We start from the raw sequence: 21,397 nt of genomic DNA, 5'->3' as shown, positions 1-21,397 counted from the left end.
TTAAAACAATGAGAGATCAGTAATTGACTTTAAGAAGGTGTTCTCAAAATAAGGGATTGACCAACGTAACAAAAATAAATTGAGTGCATAATGCCATTGAGTGCAGCTCTAAAAATTCTAATGAAGCCCAACATCATCCAGAACAAACTATCCTGTTTAATTGGCCCTCTATCCACAAGTCTAAACATTAACTTTTCCACCACTGTTACACAATAGGTGTAGTATGTATTATCCAGTAAATGATCTGTTATTCACCATTTCTGATGACACCTCCCAAACCTCCACCACTAAGGACAAAAGCAGCAGGTACATGGCAACACCAGGGGCCACAAGTTCCCCCCCAAGCTCTCATTATCCTGATTTGTAAATATATTATTTGGTCCTCCACATTTTTTGGGCCTAAATTCGGCAGTTCCCTATTCAACAGCACCTTGAGAGTACCCTCACCAGAACGACTGCAGTGGTTGAAGACAGCAACTCTCCATCAAGGTCATTTATGGAATGGGCAGTGAATGCTTGCCTTGCCATGGCCATATCACAGAAAATGAAAAAAGGAGAAAAAAAAACCTTAAGTCAGTTATAATCTTTTAGACTTATCTTCTCAGAAGGGCTAGGGATGTTTAGTCTTAACGGGAAACCCAGGTATCAGATTAGAAAGTGGATTTAATGCACAGGATCATCAATAGTATTAAACGACAAGGCAGCTTTGAAGGGCTGTATGGCCTACTTCTGCTTGTATTGCTTATGTTTAGGAGGCGTTCAAGGCCTATGCATTAAAAAAATGTCAGTGGGCACGAGTAGAAATGTCATGTTTGCCGAGGCAAGAATCCGGTTGTATTTTTTTCCGTCCCGTTGCGTGCATGCGGGGAATGTTATGAGCGCACATTCGCAAATACATAACTAGTATACACTGCTTGCAGCGGATAAAAAACAACTTATTTCAATTACTGGATTCCTGGACATCTGCAACAAACTAGGTGGCCTCACTACTCCTCCCATTTTGTATGGAAATAGATTATTACAGAGCTTAATGAAGTGTATTAGAAACGAAGCATGATTAAAAATTATATTACAGATCTCAAGCAATATGGTTCATTATCCACATTCAATGGAACCACCCCTCCCTTTCTACGCATCAGACTAACCTGGCGTGATATCACAGGATTGACACCCACATTCCCCAATCAGAACTTGGATTTGATGCACGTTGAACATCAGGAGCAAATCATAGACCGAAAAAGGTGGGACTTCTGGCAGCAGGTTAGGCTTTACCCTCCTCTCCCCCTCCCCCCCTTAGGCGCTATACAGTATTCGAAACGCTGAGAATTGCGCTCTGTTACGGATCGAGTCCGTATCTATTCTTTAAATTGCTTAAAGGAGGCTAAGACGATCAGAAAATGCCTCACAATTTCAAAGCAGGAGATTTGGTTTTCGCTAAAATGAAGGGTTATCCTCACTGGCCGGCCCGGGTGAGTATCGCGCTGTCTGATGTGCTTTGGCGGGAGGACAGTCTGACAGCCGTAGGAAAATAATAGCCGACTCAAAACTTTTAACTATGGCGCGCGTATCCATGTGAGGTGGATTAAAATGCTTCTTTCCCTTTTTAAATTTATTTCTCTTGTGATCAATTCTTTTGTTTATACTGAAGAAGGGAGAAAAGTAGAGGCCTGTGCTGTTTTTGTTATCTTTATGGAAACTTTCTTCATGAAGCGGATATTAATGTTTAATCTTCATCACTGAGATTTCTGACTGAAAGTTTTTTTTGTGTGGGGGCGGATGTGTGTTATACAGTGTGGATTTTTCTGGACCGCTGGTGTACGCATGTGTGACGTTCGTAGCGTTTTCTGGGAGTTGTAGTTCTTACGGTAACCAGAGTTTGTAACGCCAACCGGTCAAAGTCCTGAGGAAACTATATTTCCCGTCATGCTCTGCGACGAGGGGGCGCTTGTATACAAAAGCTTCCCTCAACCTATCCCATGCTGGTATATTATTACCTGATTAGTTACCTGGGGACAGTTCTGGTTACATCTCTTAAGGTGCCTACCGCAGGATTCTACAAGGACAATTTGTAAATACCATGTGAAATAATTTATTAACTTTAATCACCCATGTAACGATAACGCCTTCAAGCATTACTCTCACCTCTGCTTTAGACTGTTAGGGATTCAATACTTTTTAGTAAAAATTTAGGAATATAGTTCAGACTGACATTTCTTTGCAGTACCAAAGAAATTCACTGAGATATTATCAACTATTTAATTGACTTTTTATATAACAGTGATTGTAATTTGTAGCTCTTCATTATTATGTATTGTAATGTACTGATTTCGTAAAAGCTTGAGGTGCTTTGGAGTTCAGTTCTGGTGCTGTTCTGTAAGGAGTTTGTATGTTCTCCCTGTGGAATGTCTAGGTTTTCCCCTGGTTTCCCCTGCTCTGGTTTCCTCCCAGAGTTCAAAAATATACCAGTTACTAGGTTAGTTGGTCATTGTAAATTGTTTCATGATTAAGTTCGGGTTGATTGGGTTTGTCAGGGTGGGGAAGCGTGGCTCAAAGGGCTAGAAGGGTCTACTCTGCGTTGTATCACTAAATAAATGAATAAAATTAAACAATAAATTTCACAACATATGCTAGTGATACTAAACCTGATTGTGAGGTGTTGAACCAATGTTAAGAAAGTTGCTTTCCTCATTCTAGAAGTGGTGATTTGAAATTTGAGAAGGTGGATATTCACAGATTTAACCCAATTGATGACACTAATTAGTGTAGTACTATCTCCATACCAAAGGAGTGTCATCCTAAATTATGTGATGAAGTATATTTATAGGATTTTAACCTTATATGTTCTGTGAGCATGTATGAGACCTTGGAGTCCTTTTTGCTTTTTAAAATATCCTTCCTTTATGACAGAGAATTTGGTGATGCGAATGCTTTTCTACAACACTACCATATAGTAAATATTATTTTTACGCTGCCAAATGGAAGGAGGTGTGTTCATGGCTTGTCATAATCTACTTGAGAATATTGACTTCATTACAATTATTTCTGAGAAGTGTGTTATTATCCCTATTCCATTCAATACATCTTATGTATGCTAATAATCTTGTAAGGATCCTGACTGGGAGGCAGACAAATCAAATTATTCCAGAGTGCACATTTTATGTGTTTTTTTTAATGTTACCAAGCACCTGTTTAAAAACAGCGTAGATGGAAGTCATTGTTTTTGGTTATTACCTCAACACAGTGTGTTTTTACTTTAGCCATTGAATTCTCCTTTTGCCATATCCAATGAGATGATTGCTGTGGCATATTTTAATTATCTCTGGGCAGAATGAATGATAGAATTTTGGGCATTCTATGATGCATAAATGTTTCGTGAACTGGTTGGACTGTCTTGCTTGTTCTGTCAAATTTGAGTTTATTGTCATTTGCAAATACAAATAAATATACGAATACAGTTGAAACAAAAATCAGTCCCTTGTAGTACAAAATGTTCATAGTGTTGTTGTACTGAGGTAGTGACTGGGATTGCTTAGGTTGGGTCAAGAATGAAATGATTGAAGGGAAGTAGCTGTCTTAACCTGGTGGTGTGGGACTTTAGGCTTCTTTATCAGTTGCCTGATTTGTAGCTGTGGTAACGTGTATGGCCCAGATGGTGGGAATCTTGGATGATGTTGCCTTTTTGGGGGAGAATTCTACTAATGGGGGAGGGATGTGCCTGTGACGTCTTGGGTGAGTCTTTCTGCAGCTTCTTGTGTTCTTATACATATGACTGTATCAAACCATGATGCAGTCAGTCAAAATACCCCAGTGTGTTTAATAATATGCTAAACCTCCTCAGCCTTCTAAGAAAGTAAAGATGCAACTGAATGATTCAGATACCTTATGACTGCATCACAGTGCAGAGCCCAGGTCAGGTCATATGTCTGATACCTTAGCACACTTGAATTTAAAGCTGCTAACTCTCTGTACCATTTTTTGTCGTCTTCTCCCTCACCTGCATTAGACTTGTGCATGTTTGTCCTCCTTCCTTTTCCTGAAGCCTGTAATCAATTCTTTAGTTGCTGTGTGGTACCACTTAAGCAGTTGTCCTGGATATTCCATATGATGAATTTCTGTCCTTTTGGCAATCATAGATTGGGAAATGTAATTCTATATATTTAAGAGCAAGTATCTTTAAAACTTTCACTACTTTGGTGTTTACTATTTCAGGCTATTTCTCTACACTGGATATTGATATACAAGATGAGTTATTCTGTACCTCTCCTTAACCAGCCCCTCAAGATTGTGGATTACTTGCAGCTTCTTAGATTTCTGCAGCCTCCCTGCTTCCTCAGCATGACTTGCCCCTCTACCTATCTTCATTTTGTCCGTAAACTTGGCCACAAAGCCATCCATTCTATCATCCAAATCATTGACATCAATGTTTTTTTTTAAAAAGGTGGTCCAAACACTGACCCCTTTGGAACACTACTAATCAACCAGAAAAGACTCTCATTATTTCCACTCTTTTCCTCCTGCCAATCAGCTTATGCTGTATCCATGCTATTATCTTTACTGTAATACCATGGGTTCTTAACTTGTGAAGCAGCCTCATGTGGCATCTTGTCAAAGGACTTCTGAAAATCCAAGTACTCAACATCCACCAATTCTCCTTTGTCTCCTTTATTTCTTCAAAGAAGTCCAACAGATTTGTCAGGAAAGATTTTCCCTAAAGGAAACCATGTTGACTTTGGCCTATTTTATCATGTGCCTCCAAGTACCCTGAAACCACATCCTTAGCAATCCACTTCAACATTCTCCCAACCACTGAGATCAGTCTAACTGGCCTATAATTTCCTTTCCTTTGAATCTCTCCCTTCTTGAAGAGTGAAGTGACATTGGCAATTTTCCAGTATTCCAGAACCATGCCAGAATCTATTGATTCTTAAAAACTCAGTACATTTTGGCCCAATTAAACAGCTGCCCCAATTAGCTGAAGCTTCATGGAAATAGTTAAAAAGGCAAACTACAGTTCAACTGAGTAACAAATTATGCACTTAATGAAATACAGAATGAATTAGTACACTACCATACCAATATAATATAGTTGGAGAGATGTTCATCTCATGAAATTCTGCACCCTTTTTTTCTCCAAACATACCTTTGCTCATTGTGGCCATAAAGTTCTATTTTAACTTCATCAGTCCACAGGACTTGTTTCCAAAATGCATCAGGCTTGTTTAGATGTTTCTTTGTGAACTTATGATGCTGAATTTTGTGATGAGGATGCAGGAAAGGTTTTCTTCTGATGACTCTTTCATGAAGGTCATATTTGTGCAGGTGTTGCTGCACGGTAGAACAGTGCACCACCACTGCTAAATCTTCCTGAAGGTCTTTTGCAGTCAGACAGGGGTTTTGATTTCCCTTTCTAGCTGTCCTACAAGCAGTTCTCTCGGAAAGTTTTCTTGGTCTTCAAGACCTCAACTTGACCTCCACCATTCCTGTCAACTGCCATTTCTTAATTACATTACGAACTGAGGAAATAGCTACCTGAAAACGCCTTGCTATCTTTGAATAGCCCTCTGCTTTGTGGGCATCATTTATTTTAATTTTCAGAGCGTTGAGCAGCTGCTTAGAGGAGCCTAAGGCTGCTGATTTTTGGGACAAGGTTTGAAGAGTCAGGGTATTTATAAAGCTTTGAAATTTGCATCACTTAGCTTTTCCTAATGATGACTGAACAAGCCATAGCCCTAACAAGCTAATTATGGTCTGAGACCTTGGTAAAAGTTATCGGAGAGCTCAAATCTCTTGGAGTGCCCAAGCTTTTGCATGGCGTTTCTTCCCTTTTTTTACTCTAAAATTGTATAAAGCAAAAAAAATACACTAATCTTGCTTAAAATGTTGAAAAGAATGTTTCATATTTAACTTTATGACTTTTGGAGATCAGTTCATCTTCTACTCGCTTAATTATTCATAGTAATAGAAATTTTGACCGGGGTGCCCAACTTCTGCATGCCACTGTAAGTGCCCATGACTGACACCAATTAAAAACTGTTTGGCAACAGTCTCCAATTAAGCAACATAGTTTCCCAGACAAATGAAAGGAATCCCAGTTATTTACTCGATTAGGTTTTGCTCTATAAGAGTTGTCCCAAATAAGCAGCTGCTTTGATTAACCATGACCTAATTATCTGAAATGCACTGTATTTGCAACACGTTGATGGGTTCTTGATTTGTTAGGATGGCAAAGGTTACAGGGAGAAGGCAGGAGAATGGGGTCGAGGGATAATAAATCAGCCATAATAGAATACTCAATGGGCCAAAATGCCTAATTCTGCTTCTATACCTTAAGGTCTTGTGATTCGGTTCTCAATGTTGTCCTGAGTGTGGCTTGTTCATTTTGCACCATATATCTTCAGTTAGTGGAGTTGTTGCACTTTTTCCAAGAGGGCTTTGAGGGTATTCTTTTGTCCATTTGATTTTGTGACAAATTCAGAACATAGCACTTGCTTTGGGAGTCCAATGTTAATTCTGCAAGTGATATACAGTAACATAGCCATTGGAAATGACCAAGTGTAATTAGGGCCTTAATCGTAGGGTAATGACCTGGGAAAGGGTGCTGGTATTGGTTTTCTTATCATGATGGATTTTGCTGTGGCAGAGATGGATAAAATTTGCAGTGTTTTGATGGGATAATTGTCATAGGTAGCCAATGTCTCAAAAGCAAAATAGAGGGCAGTGATCTCTGCTATATGATAGAGTAATAATTTAGCCCTTGTTTTTAGAATTTGAGCTTCAAACACTCTGGATGACTTATGACTCTGCTGATGCACCTGAAGATGATTGTGAATTTCCTCATTAATATTTACCTTTGCTGACAGACGTAATCAAGGAAAGGGAAGAGGTCTGTTTTCTATGATCTTGTTGAGAATCATTGTTGCCAGAGAGTGGTGATGTATACGGAGGTGGGCAGCAGTGGGGCGGCAGGGCACTAGAGGGCCCTTTGTGTATGAATGTACAGTCGCAAGAAAATGCATATGAACCTTTTGCAATTACCTGTTTTTCTGTGTTAGTTATACAAAATGTGGTCTGAACTTCATCCAAGTTACAATAATAGACAAATGCCATCTGACTGAACTAATAACACAGAAACAATGGTACTTTTCATATCTTTATTGAACACCTTGTTTAACTGTTCACAATTCAGACTAGAAAAAGAATGTGAACCCTTTAATTTAATAACTGGTAGAACATCCTTTAGTAGCATTAACCTCCACCAAACGTTTCCTGTAGCTGCTGATCAGACTTGCACAATGGCAGGTAGGAATTTTAGACCATTCCTCCATACAAAACTGTTTCAGTTCATCTATATTTCTGGGATACCTTGCATGAACAGCCTCCTCAATTGGGTTAAGGTCTGGACTCTGACTTGGTCATTCCAAAACACAGATTTTCTTCTTTTTAAACCATTCTGTTGTTAACTTAATCTTGCATTTTGGATTATTGTCTTGTTGCACCATCCAACTTCTATTAAGCTTCAGCTGAAGGACCATGACCCTGACGTTCTCCTGTGAAATGTCTTGATACAATTTTGAATTCATTGTTCCCTCTATGATTGCAAGCTGTCCAGGTGCTGACGCAACAAAGCAGCTCCAAACCACAATACTCCTTCCACCACACTTCACAGTTGTGAAGAGGTTTTGGTGTTGGTGTGCAGTGCTCTTTTTACTCCAAACATAGCAATATGCATTTCTGTCAGAAAGTTCAACTTCAGTCTCTGTCCACAGAACATTGCCCCTGAAGTGTTGTGGAACACCTGGGTGGTCTTTTGCAAACTTGAGATGTGCAGCAATTTTTTTTTCCTCTCTCTCTTACAATGGACACAAGAACAAAGGCTTTATCAAGTTTTAGAGATTTCTATAGGTTTTTAGCTGTTACTCTTGGTTTCTTTTCCCCCCTCTTTCAGCATTGCATGTTGTGCTTTTGGTGTGATCTTTGCAGGACACCCACTCTTAGGGAGAGTAGTAACAGTACTGAGTTTCCTCCATTGTAGACAATTTTTCTAACTGTGGACTGATGCATTTCTAAAGACATTAGTGTTTTATTGTAGTCTTTTCCAGCTTCATTCATCTGTACAATTTTCATCTGAGGACCTCTGAAAGTTGTTTTGATTAAGGCATAGTGCACATAAACAGACCTTTCCTGAGAAGAGCGGGCTCTGTCAGTAACATGACTTTGTGTGTCTTTTTTATAGGCCAGGGCACCTCTACAACTCACACCTCCAATCTCATCTCATTGATTGGAACACCTGATTCCAAATAGATCATGTAGAAGGCATTACTCCAGAGCTCTGCATACATTTTTGAACCTAGACTGTGATTGTTTAAATGGTCTGCTGAGTATTGACCAGAGGAAGTACAATTGTTCATGTGTTATTAGTTTAGGCAGATTGTGTTTGTCTGTATTGTGACTTGGATGAAGATCAGACCATATTTTATGTATAATTAATTAATGCAGAAAAACAGGTAATTGCAAAAGGTTCACAAAATTTTTCTTGCAGCTGTATAAGACCCACCCTGTCTTCTAATTCAGTGAATGGGTTGATAGTGACCTGGTGCTTAGCTTTCAATTATATGCCAGTGTAATACTATTAACTGTGTGGTGTAGCTCATGATTGAAGTCTGGGTGATCTTCATTCTAACATTGAGGAGGCGTGGATTGAAGTGCAATTAGCTCATCAGAATCACTGTATTTTGCCTGTCAACTCAACACTGGCAGTTGCATTCCAGCCTGCTCTGTTGATGAAGAAATGGCACTTGGATATGATACAGATGTGTGGTGATCTTCTTGGGTCTGGAAAGCAAAAGAGGGTATATGGAAGGTAATTGAGATGAGGTGGAGATCAGAGAGAGAGGTGCCTGCCTCAGGAAAAGAAAGGGAGAATCACGTTGTGGGGTGTGACCAGCTGCTTCTGGAAGGGCAAACTGGGCAAGGAATGCTATTTTCATGGGTTGTGTCACTGCCAAAATTAAGTCAGTTTGGTGTCTGTCCCTTTCAGATGAGTAAATACTTTGTGACCTGTCTGCTCACTTAACATGGAACCAGGATGTTGAGAACATTGGTGTACAGACCCCAATCATGAAAGCATTGTGAATGGCCAATGAGAATTTCTGCTCAGATCTTAGGATGCAAAAATGGTTGGAGGCAATAATTTTCTCAGCTAACTTCTGTACTGCTGGGAAAGACAATATCTATGAGTAAGTTTTGTTCACTAAGCAAGGAGCAGGCAGAAGCCAACTGCAGTGGAATCCGACTGACAAAATGGTTGGAGGATACTTTTATCATAACCAATATTCCATATCACTAGAGAGATGAGTATAAGACTCTTAGGAATATTGTTGATTTGGGCACTAGCATCTGTTTGATTATTTCATCATTCAAATAAGAGACCTCAAAGATGCCTCCATTGCCTTGACAATAATGGGTACTGCTGACTGAATTTAGGACTTATTAGTTAGTCATTGTTATTCCAATATGGCAGAACAGCAGCATAAGAAACATTTCTGTAAGATCATTGTCCAAAGATCTCAAGAACCTTTGATAGAGAGCTCTTCTCAGAGAGTCACAGTCAACTTATTGACTTGTGGCCAACGGGAAACATGAGTGTCAAGAGTTAGGACTGCTCTAGTCCACCATAATTGGCATTTGTTGATACTCTTGATTTTTCTTGCTACTAGAAAAACACTGAAGAGCTGCTGCTTGAATTGCAGTATGGATTCCCTGTATGTACAAGTGCAATGGATGTAATTTTTGTCGCAACTCCAATAGAAAGACAGGAAGCAGTATCGACTATATATGATTACCTTGTAACCTCACTTAAATGCCTTGGACAATGGAGGTGGACTGTGAAAGCACCACTCTTGGGTTCTGGTTGGCATAATACACCTGTCTTGTGTTTTGCTTCTGATGGCCTGCAAGATGTTGGGCTCAGGTAGCACTGATTTTTGTTTCCTGTGGGAATGGAGCCAGTCTGCTGTGGTGCACCATTAAATTTTGTTTTGTGCACATTTCTTGCACTGTGTATGTTGGCTCTAAAAGGAGATGAATTAATAATAATGAACTGAATAGATATTTATTCAAACTTTTAAAGGCATTAAGCCAATGTAATGAGAAGTAGAATAATTATTCAACTTTACTTTTCCTTCTCAAAACATTTGGCATCATTTTTGATTCAAGGACTTGTTGCCATCTATCCTATCCGTTAATATTTTTGGTTCAGTCAATTGAACATTTCCTAAATAAGTTTCAAATTGTCTTATGAAATGTACTCCCTTTACATAGAGCAGTCTCTACTTTTGATGTAAAATTTCTGCTGGTTGGAGTATAAAGATTTGATGTTTTTCTTAAGAAAGATGTATTGAAGTAGAAGAGATTATTAAATCGTACTCTGGCAAACAATTCTGTTGGAAAGGTTGTTTTACTGTGTGACAGTGTACCAAAGGAACTTGAGACGTGGAAGTTCCAAGTTAGTAAGCAGATCAAAAAGATATTTTGAGGTACTTTGTACAATACTTTTCTGTTTTTTTGAAGTGGGTGAAGAACAACATGCAGTTCTGGATACTATTTAAATAAGGAGTAAGGCATTTTCTTCACTTTAGTAATAGTTTTGTAGTTACAAAACATAACAGCGTTAAACTAATTAAAAGGAAGACACGGGTGTGAAATGTGAGTCTTAGTTCTTTAGTGAGGCATGCACATCATATCATGTGGTTGCATCATAATATATGCAATTTGTATATTTATATACATGTAGCTTGTAATGAGTTATTAAAAATATTTATACACTCACACATTGCTTACATATTAAGTACACCCTATCCTCGTTATATGCGGAGGATACATTCCTCACAGTCGACGCATAATGTGAATAATTATTTAAATGGAGAAAATAGGGGTGAGTTCCAGAGGGCTTCCTAAATATGTTTTGTCTAATTTATTCTCATTTTCATACCAATATGACACAAAAGTAGTACCACAAGGCAACATTCATATTATATTTCATTAATTTAAGGTAATATTCAGCGTAAGTTGAAAGTTAACATACTAGGGTGTACAGTACTCACCAACAGTGGCAGGTGTGTTCGCTCCGGGAGATGAGTGGGTATTGTGGTGTAGGGATCATTTTAAGCACAGCAAGGGGTGGAGGAATACTCATGGAACTCTTAGAACTGCCGGCAGCAGGAGATGACACCGATTTAAAAAAAAGTGGTGAGGGTTGTTTGCTTAGCAGCATTTTGTTTTTCACCATAAATTTGCTTGCCGGGAAGAAGGGTTGATGGCAGGGAACAACGGAAATGCTGACTCCGTTCTAAACTTGGGTCCATGTCCATCCCCATTTGTGGCAAGTGTTCCAACTTCCATCATTCCCTCACTGTTGGTAAACTCACAGGATTTTCAAAGTCTTCTGTTGCTTGCAGCATCTGCGAGAGAGTTCGCCATTTAAAAAAAAAATGCTCAACCTTGGTTGAGTGGCTGAATCAGCGAAGTTGTGTTAGGCGGCACTGTTATGTTAGGAGAAGTGCTGTCCAAATGTTCAGGATGGGCTGGCGCATTGTCAAGCAACGAAAGAATTTTAAAGGCAAGATTCTATTCCCGGTAGTAGCGTCCCAGAGCCGCGTTACCTTCAGCTGATGCCGTGCTGTTTATAATTTCCAACTTTTTTTCAAGTGTTAAAGTGGTTCTCTGCCGCTCGGCTGATGGCCCAGGACATGATATCGGACGCTTAGGAGGCATGGTTAAATATTTCAAGCACAAAATCATTGCACCGTAGGTAAAACCAACAAAAGTTTAAGAGCGCAAGATCGCACATCCACACCTTGCTAAAACCAATGTGAGACTGGCAGGAGTGAGATTGTGAGGTGCACGCACCTGACTTGTATTGGTGGGAAAGCAGTGCTTCTTACATAACTGAGAGTTTTGGACGTATATAAGGAGACGTTGGTAGAAATAGGTACCTCGTATAACTGAATCCGCATAGTCTTAAGACACATATAACGAGGATAGGGTGTATGCAATACTACTACTTTACAGACAATCACAGCATAGTAAATTTTAAATTGTTCCATTGAGGCTAAAGATTTAATTGCTGTGGGGATTTGTTATTCTTGTTGGATAGTGTCTTTTCTGACGAGGGGGATCTCTCTGCTTAGCAGGTGAGACTTGTGGCTGTGAAACAATCTCAGGTTCTGGGGCCTCCTCCGTGGTGGTTGTAGAAGTTGACTTTGAAACTGCAGGAAGTGGTTCTGATAGTGGTAGTTAATTTTGTTCTCTGACACAAACACGAAGAAATCTGCAGATGCTAGAAATTCAAGCAACACACACAATATGTTGGTGGAACGCAGCAGGCCAGGCAGCATCTATAGGAATAAGTACAGTTGACATTTCGGGCCGAGACCCTTCGTCAGGGCTAACTTAAAAGAAGAGATAGTAAGAGATTTGAAAGGGGGAGGGGGGAAATCGGAAATGATAGAAGACCGGAGGGGGTGGGGTGAAGCTAAGAGCTGGAAAGGTGATTGGCAAAAGGGATACAGAGCTGGAGAAGGGAGAGGATCATGGAATGGGAGGCCTATGGAGAAAGAAAGAGGGAGGGGAGCACCAGAAGGAGATGGAGAACAGGCAAGGAGTGATTGTGAGAGGGACACAGAGAGAGGGGGAAAAGGAAAAAATAATAAATAAATAAGGGATGGGGTAAGAAGGGGAGGAAGGGCATTAACGGAAATTGAGAAATCAATATTCGTGCCATCAGGTTGGAGGCTACCCAGACGGAATATAAGGTGTTGTTCCTCCAACCTGAGCGTGGCTTCATCTTGACAGTAGAGGAGACCATGGATTGACATATCGGAATGGGAATGGGATGTGGAATTAAAATGTGTGGCCACTGGGAGATCCTGCTTTCTCCGGCGGGCAGAGCATAGGTATTCAGTGAAATGGTCTCCCAGTCTGCGTCGGGTCTTACCAATATATAGAATTCTGTGTATTGGTGAGACCCAACACAGACTAGGAGACCGTTTCGCTGATTTCTATATATTGGCAAAACCCGTTTCGCTGAACACCTATGCTCTGTCTGCCAGAGAAAGCAAGATCTCCTAGTGGGCACACGTTTTAATTCCACGTCCCATTTCCATTAGGATATGTCAATCCATGGCCTCCTCTACTGTCAAGATGAAGCCACACTCAGGTTGGAGGAAAAACACCTTAAATTCTGTCTGGGTAGTCTCCAACCTGATGGCACAAACATTGATTTCTCTAACTTCCGTTAATGCCCCCCCTCCCCTTCTTACCCCATCCCTTATTTATTAATTCATTCATTCATTTATTTTCCCCCTTTCTTTCTCTTTTTCTCTCTCTCCCCTCTCACAATCACTCCTTACCTGCTCTCCATCTTCCCCTGGTGCTCCCCTGCCCCTTTCTTTCTCCCTAGGCCTCCCATCCCATGATCCTCTCCCTTCTCCAGCTGTGTATCCCTTTTGCCAATCACCTTTCCAGCTCTTAGCTTCATCCCTCCCCCTCCTGTCTTCTCCTATCAGCATCCTTTCGAATTTCCCCCACCACCTCCCACTTCCAAATCTCTTACTATCTCTTCTTTCAGTTAGGCCTGACAAAGGGTATCAATCCGAAATGTCAACTGTGCTTCTTCCTATAGATGCTGTGTGGCCTGCTGCATTCCACCAGCATTTTGTGTGTGTTGATTTCTTCTCTAACAATTGACTCTGCCCTCCTCAACTGATTGATGTGTCATCTCCAGATGATAACAGACACATTCTCCACTGTGTAGAAGAGTAGTCCAGTTCTATCCTTAATCTTTTTGAGTACCTGTTTCTGATCAGCTGTTTGTCCAGGCATGAAACATTGAGCTCTCAATTTGTCGCAGCTGGTAGTACTGCATTCTCCTTCGAAGATTGGGTTTGAGGAGATCTGAGCATGAACAGATGGGAAAACCCAGGAACAGCATGGCTGTTGAGTTGTTTGTTGCTTGTGGAATGTGTTGCATTATGATATGCAAGGAAGAAATGGGCAAGCTTCTGGTTCAGTGTTAGTGTAGTGTGTTCTACTGACATTGCTTGCAATGGGTTCTTTAGACTGTAGACACATCTTTCCACCAAGCCATTTGTAGCTGGGTGCTACAGTGCTGATGTAATATGCCTTATTCCATTCATTTTTAGAAATGATTGAAACTTTTCTTCCCCCCCCCCCCCAAACTGGTCCATTGTCACCGACTATGTGTTCTGGAACACCAGTCCTTGTGTAGAGGCTTCTCAATACATCAACAGTGTGCAAGGCTGTATTGGAGGCTATTGGGAATACTTCTGGCCACTTTGTTGCTGCATCCACTCCTACCAAGAAATTTGTGGCCATGAATGGTCCAGCAAAATCCACATTAATCCTCTGTCAGGGCAATACAAGCCATTCCCAATTGTGGAGAGGCACTGCTCTTAGCATCTTCTGGATATGTTATATCCTAAACAGAGCATGGCAAGCTGCTCGATCTGCTGATCTATCCAAGACCACCGGACAAAGCTTTGAGCCCATGCTTTCATTTTAACCATGCCTAGATGACCAGCACATAGCTCCTCTAACACTAGCCCTGCATCGTACAGCAACTATCATATATCAAGAGGAGAGTCCTTTTACTAATTTTTTTTCTGGTACTTACTTTTCCAAGGGTAATCATGTCCTCAAATAAACAGAGCCCATCTCTGCATTCATGCTGCTGCTGTTAGTGGAACACCCTTCTGTAGATTGAAAATAGACACTAGTGGTTAATGACGAGCAATACGAGTAAACTCACTCCCATATAAGTACTGGTTGGAATGTTTTACACCCCAAACCAGATTCAAGTCCTTTGTCAATCTGTGTGTTACTTTTCTGTGCAGCGGTAAGTGAATGTGATGCAAAGGCTATGGGGCATTCACTTCCATCACTCGTAATGTGACCTGACTGCACCTGTACCAGAAGGCGAGGTGTCAGAGGCAAGCCTCACTAGATGATGTGAATCAAAATGTGTCAGTACAGTGTAAAGAATTCACACTTGTCGAATTGTGCTCTGAGCCAATAACCTAATCTTTTTACCACTGTTTTGAAGTTTTGGAGATGTTCCTTGTCATCCTTACCAATGACAATGATGTCATTGCAGGTAACACTGAGTGCCTGGTCAGCCATGCAGCACATGATCCATATATTTCTGCCAGAGTGCAGGTGGAAATGCTACTCCAAAAATAAGCCCATTATAGTGATAAAGTCCTTTGTGTATGTTTATGGTAAGAAACACTTTGGACTCTTCTTCCATTTCCATCTGTAGGTAGGCCTCAGCTAAATCCACTTTGCTGAAGTGTATTCCTTCAGAGAGGTTTGCGAAGATGTCTTCTATGCTGGGCAGAGGTTATTGATTTACTTTCAGTACTGGATTGATGGTAACCCTGAAATCATCACAGATCCTGACAGACCCATTCTTCTTGGCTATTGGGACAACTGGCATTGCCCATGGGCTCCGCTCAACCTTGGGAAGAATTCCTTCGGCCTTCATGTGATCTAGCTCACTGGCTATTTTATCATGGATGGTATAGGAACGGGATGGGCTTAGCAAAACTTGGGTGCAGCTGCATTTAACACTATTTTACCCTTTATATTTGAGATATTCAGTGCAATGCAAAGCTATGGCATCAACCAGTATCTTTCTTAACTTGCGTTCATATGCCTACATTGCAGAGTATTTGAAATACAAATGGTGGATGGATCTCCAAACAAGTTGTAGTTGTCTCAGCCAGTCATGTCCCCACAATGCTGGTCCTCCTGTTTTTACCACATATAAGCTCAATGTGGCTTCTTGGTTGTTGTATTTCACTGTTACGGATGTCATTTCAACAGAAGTTACCTTTTCTCCACTATAAGTTTGTTAGTTGGATATCTGCAGGCTTCACTTTAGTATCTTTGAAATGCCTCTCAAGCTCATTTTGTAAAATGACTGAAACAGCTGAACCAATGTCTTAATTCCATTTTAGTTAATTTGCCATTCACGTCTGGTGTAAGCCATATTGCTTGTCTATTACTAGTTTTCACATTGTAAATCTCAAGCCTACCCATTCCTGTATCACTCTCATCATTATTAGAATTTTCATCAACAGCATGCAGTTTAGTGTTCTTTCTGAAACTGCAATTTGCCTTTTTATCTTTTTTGCTTCCCTGTGCAATCCATTTATTTTTGTCTGCCTGATATGCCCTTTCTATGTGTCCTACTTTGTTGCATTTTTTTGCAAGTTTCACCTTTAAACCTGGATTGGTTTGGTGTATGTGAGCCCCTGCACAGTGATAACACACCTTGTTCTATCAGGTTGGCCTCTATCTGGATGTTATAATTTTGTTTCGTCCCTGATTGTAACTCAGTTGTGTCTGTCTGAAGTTTCCATTGAAACGGTAATTTCATTTGCTCTTTTAAATGTAAGTCATGATTCAGTTAGGAGCTGTGTTTGAATGCTTTCTTGTAAGATTCCACAAACTTAACGATCTCCTACTGCATCATTAAGCCCATTACCAAACTGGCAATGCTCAGACATTCTCTTCAATTCAGCCATGTATGCTAAGATGGAATTCCCCTCTTTTTGATTCCACTTATGAAACCAAAAATGTTCTGTAATCAACAACTGTTTCAGTTCTAAGTGTTCCTGCATTACTTTGACAATAACAGCAAAACTTAATTCTGTTGGTTTGGTTGGAGCAATCAAACTTCAAAGCAAAGTGTATGCCTTTAAACCCAATGCACTCAGAAAACTTGGTACTGGTTTCTCATTGGATATTTCATTTGCTTTAAAAATATTGTTCAATTAGCTCAGAATATGTGAGCCAGTTATCTGTTGTGTAATCAAACTCTTCAATCTTTCTGATGTAACCAGCCATCTTTTTTTTAATGATATTTACATGGTATTCACCCTTCATAAACCTGTGAGTTCTTCCATTTTCTGCCGTTTGTTTAAAAAAAAAATCTATTCTCTTCCCTTCCGAAGATGGTCTCTGCACATACTGGACTGCTTCTTTTTACTTGCTGTTCCTTGATGCTTTTTTTTTAGTAAAAATGTTTTGCTGTACTTCAGCCATCTCGGGTACATTTCAAAAATACCTTGTTGCCATTGTTAAGTTTTGTAACTTCAAAACATTAAACTACTCTAATTCAAAGACTAGGGAGTCTGAAATGTGAGTCTTAGTTTGTTCTTTAAGCGAGGTGTGCACGTATCACTTGGTGGCATCATGACCTATGCAATTCACTTACTTGTACATGCCTATAATTCGTAATGAATTATTGAAGTGAGGAAGAATGCTTAATGTATATACAAGATTACTTATACAGCATTAGTGTTTTTATTTATTAAATTTTAGAAAATTACAAGAATAAAAGAGATGATGAAATAGTGAGAAAAATAATATTAACCCTCCCCCCCCCCCCCCAACCCTTATCTATAGAAAGAAAAAAAAGAAGAGAAACATTGCCTGGATATCGGAGGATCCCCACATGCTCCATGGAGTTCAAAATTATTTAAATATTTATTTTTACTTTCCCCAATTACTTTATAATTTTATCTTCAAAGGACCCATGTATTTAATCCTATCTTTTGTAAGTATGGGAGCCAAATTTTCAAAAATATATCATATTCATTTCTTAGATTATATTTAATTTTTTCAAGTGGAATACAACTATGTATTTCATTATTCCAACAATCCGTAGTTAAATATAAATCAGATTTCCAAGTAACTGCGATAACTTTTTTGGCTACTGCCAATGCAGTTTTTATAAATTTTTTCTGATACTTATTCAATTTAAGTTTTGGTATTGTCCCTTCAATGTCTCCTAATAAAAATAATACTGGACTATGTGGGAGTTGTACTCCAGTAATTTGTTCCAATAAAAGTCTTAGATTTATCCAAAATGGTTGAATTTTAAAACAAGACCAAGTAGAATGTAAAAGAGTACCAATTTCTTGATTACATCGAAAACATTGGTCAGACATATTTGAATTTAATCTATTTATTTTCTGTGGTGTTATATATAATTGATGTAAAAAATTATGTTGTATTAATCTGTCGAACATTTATTGTATTTCTCATACTATCAGAACATAATCTTGACCAGTTTTTTCCATCAATTTTAACATTCAAATCAGATTCCCATTTTTGTCTTGATCTATGAATTCCTGATTTAATTGTCTGTTTTTGAATGAAATTATACATACAAGATGTAATTTTTTTAATTTTTCCATTTTGAATTAATATTTCTATTTCACTAGGTTTTGGCATCAACATTGTTTGTCCCAGCTTTTCTTGTAAATAAGCCTTTAATTGAAAATAACAGAAAAGAGTGTTATTTGATATTTTATATTTATTTTTCAATTGATCAAATGACATCAATATACCTCCTTCAAAACAATCACCTATATATTTAATCCCCTTTTGGAACCAATTATGTAAAATTTTAATATCCATTGTAAAAGGAATAAGTCTATTTTGAATTAAAGTTCTTTTTGCTAATAAAGATTTCTTTATCTCATTGTCCATATTTACCTTATTCCATAAATCAATCAAGTGTCTTAATATAGGAGATTCTTTTTTTTCCCATATCCATTTTGATTCCCATTTATATATAAAATCTTTTGGTATGTTTTCTCCTATCTTATCTAATTCTATTCTAATCCATGCAGGTTTTTCTTCATCAAAAAAAGACGCAATAAATCTAAGTTGATTTGCTTTATAATAATTCTTAAAATTTGGAAGTTGTATCCCTCCTAAATCAAATTTACATGTCAATTTTTCCAATGATATTCTTGACATCTTTCCTTTTCAAAGAAATTTCCTTACATATTTATTCAGTTCTTGAAAAAACTTCTGAGGTAATTGGATTGGTAAAGTTTGGAATAGATATTGCAATCTAGGAAATATATTCATTTTTACAGCATTACCTCTACCTATTAATGTTATTAGTAACATCATCCATTTATCAAGATCCTCTTTTATTTTTTTAAATAATGGCAAATAATTTTGTTCATATAAATTTTTTACATCATTATCAACTCTAGTACCTAAATATTTTATCCCATTTATTGACCATCGAAATTGAGATACTAACCGACATTGATTATAATTTCCTTTGGTAAGGGGTAAAATTGCACTTTTATCCCAATTTACTTTATACCCTGATACTTTCCCATATTCTTCCAATCTAAAAGATGATCTTTGCAAAGATTGCAATGGGTTTGTTAAATAAATCAAAACATCATCAGCAAATAAATTAATCTTTTATTCTTCTTGATTAACTCTAAAGTGCCCAATGTCTGAATCTGTTCTAATTAATTCAGCTAATGGTTCTATTGCCAATACAAATAAAGCAGGTGATAATGGGCAGCCTTGTCTAGTTGACCTCGTTAAGCAAAATGGTGTTGAAATCTGACCATTTGTAACTACTTTAGCTTGAGGATAAGTATTTAAGATTTTAATCCATTGTATAAAAGATTTTCCTAACTCATTTTTTCAATACCTTAAATAAAAAATCCCATTCCAATCTATCAAATGCTTTTTCTGCATCCAAAGCAACTGCCACACTCATTTCCTCTCTGTTTTGTGCCAAATGAATTATACTAAGTAACCGGGTTATATTATCCATTGATTGTCTGTTTTTAATAAAACCTGTTTGATCCATATGTATTAATTTTGGTAAATATTTAGATATTCTATTAGATAAAATGTTTGCTATTATTTTATAATCTGTATTCAACAAAGAAATAGGCCTATATGATGTTGGTTTTAAAGGATCTCTATCTTTTGGCAATACAGTTATGATCGCTGTTAAAAAAGATTGTGGGAGTTTATGCATTCTTTCCACTTGGTATATTAATTCCATAAAAGGAGGAATTAATAAATCTTTAAATTTTTTATAAAATTCAGGAGGAAAACCATCTTCTGGGGATTTATTACCCTGAAGTGATCCTAAAGCTTCTTCAACCTCTTTTAATGTAAAGGACATATCTAATCCTTTCTGTTCTTCCAAATTTAATTTTGGAAGGGTTATTTGTGATAAAAAAATTTATCTATCTCAGCAATCTTATTTTGTGATTCTGATTGATATAGTTCAGTATAATTTTTTTTTAAAGTTTCATTAATTTCTAAAGGTTTATAAGTACGGTAACCTTATTTACACTTGTTCTAATTGCATTTATTGTTTTAGAAGCCTGTTCTGTTTTCAACTGCCAAGCAAGAATTTTATGTGATCTTTCACCTAATTCGTAATATTTCTGTTTCATTCTCATAATTACTTTTCTGTACGATATGTCTGGAGTGTATTATATTGTAGTTTTTTATTAACAAGTTGTCTTCGTTTTTCTTCTGTCATCTATCTTTGAGATTCTTTTTCTAACTTTGTGATATCTTTTTCCAATTGATCTATTTCTGCCATGTATTCCTTCTTGTATAAGTTATAATCTGACCCCTTAAAGATGCTTTCATCGCTTCCCATAATACAATTTTATCCTCAACTGAATGTAAATTTGTATCCAAAAAAATGAATCTGTTTTTTCATAAAATCACAAAAATCTTGACATTTTAATAAAATTGAATTAAATCTCCATCTATAAATCGATTCCTCCTTATCCATCATTATCATTGTCATTATCAAGGGGGAATGATCTGACAGTATTCTTGCTTTATATTCCACACTTTTCACTCTATCTTGAATATTTTTTGATAATAGAAAAAATCAATCCTTGAGTAAGTTTTATGTCTACTTGAATAAAATGAATAATCTCTTTCTCTTGGATTAATTTTTCTCCATATATCAATCAGGTTTAAGTCTTTCATTTGTTACGAACCCCGTAACTGGGTCACTTACCAGCAAAGATCGAGAGGTCCGTTGAAGTCTGATGGTACTATTTTTAAAAGTCTTCATTTATAAAGAGGCACAAAAGTAAGATTAATACAGACATTAAGATAATATACATCGTCAATACTCAACCTAAAAACGCGGGTATAATAATAATCATCAATAAGCAATAGCTCTATCGTTTGTCTAGGGGATATTGTATTGTCCGATGGAAAGATAAAAGTCACTGTCCTTTCAAGCTGCAGCTCTTTGGGTTTAAGAGAGACGGTTTTAAACTTGCCTGGGTCTTTTATGAGGCCAATCCATTGAGTCAGGGGAGTTGATTCCCCGTTGTTAGTTCCAAGTCGTTTTCCGTGGTACCAGCCACCAGCCCCCAGGCAAAGGAAGCGAACGCACGTGGCTTCCTTCAAATGGCTTCCCGCCATTACGGGATCACTAGCGTTTCTTCTGGTGCGTCTGAGGGGCTGTCCCTACAGAGCCCCTCTTTTATCTTAACTCGCAGGG

At 38.2% G+C, this 21,397-nt stretch overlaps 1 protein-coding gene across 3 annotated transcripts in view; it reads left to right on the top strand.

Moving 5' to 3' along the window:
- The first annotated feature begins 1,269 nt into the window (after positions 1 to 1,269).
- Positions 1,270 to 21,397, top strand: part of hdgfl2 (HDGF like 2) — a 96,963-nt gene continuing 76,835 nt past the window's right edge. For 2 of the 3 annotated variants that reach the window (XM_059991598.1, XM_059991597.1), the window contains exon 1: positions 1,270 to 1,469. In XM_059991598.1, the coding sequence (XP_059847581.1) occupies positions 1,398 to 1,469 (72 nt within the window). In that variant the 5' untranslated portion in view covers positions 1,270 to 1,397. The remainder of the gene's footprint in view (positions 1,470 to 21,397) is intronic. The other variant, XM_059991596.1, reaches the window with a different exon arrangement.

Source organism: Hypanus sabinus, chromosome 16 (genome assembly GCF_030144855.1).
Source record: "Hypanus sabinus isolate sHypSab1 chromosome 16, sHypSab1.hap1, whole genome shotgun sequence".
Lineage (NCBI taxonomy): Eukaryota > Metazoa > Chordata > Chondrichthyes > Myliobatiformes > Dasyatidae > Hypanus > Hypanus sabinus.
Note: the sequence above shows the minus strand (reverse complement) of the source record. Positions and strands in the feature narration are given on the sequence as shown.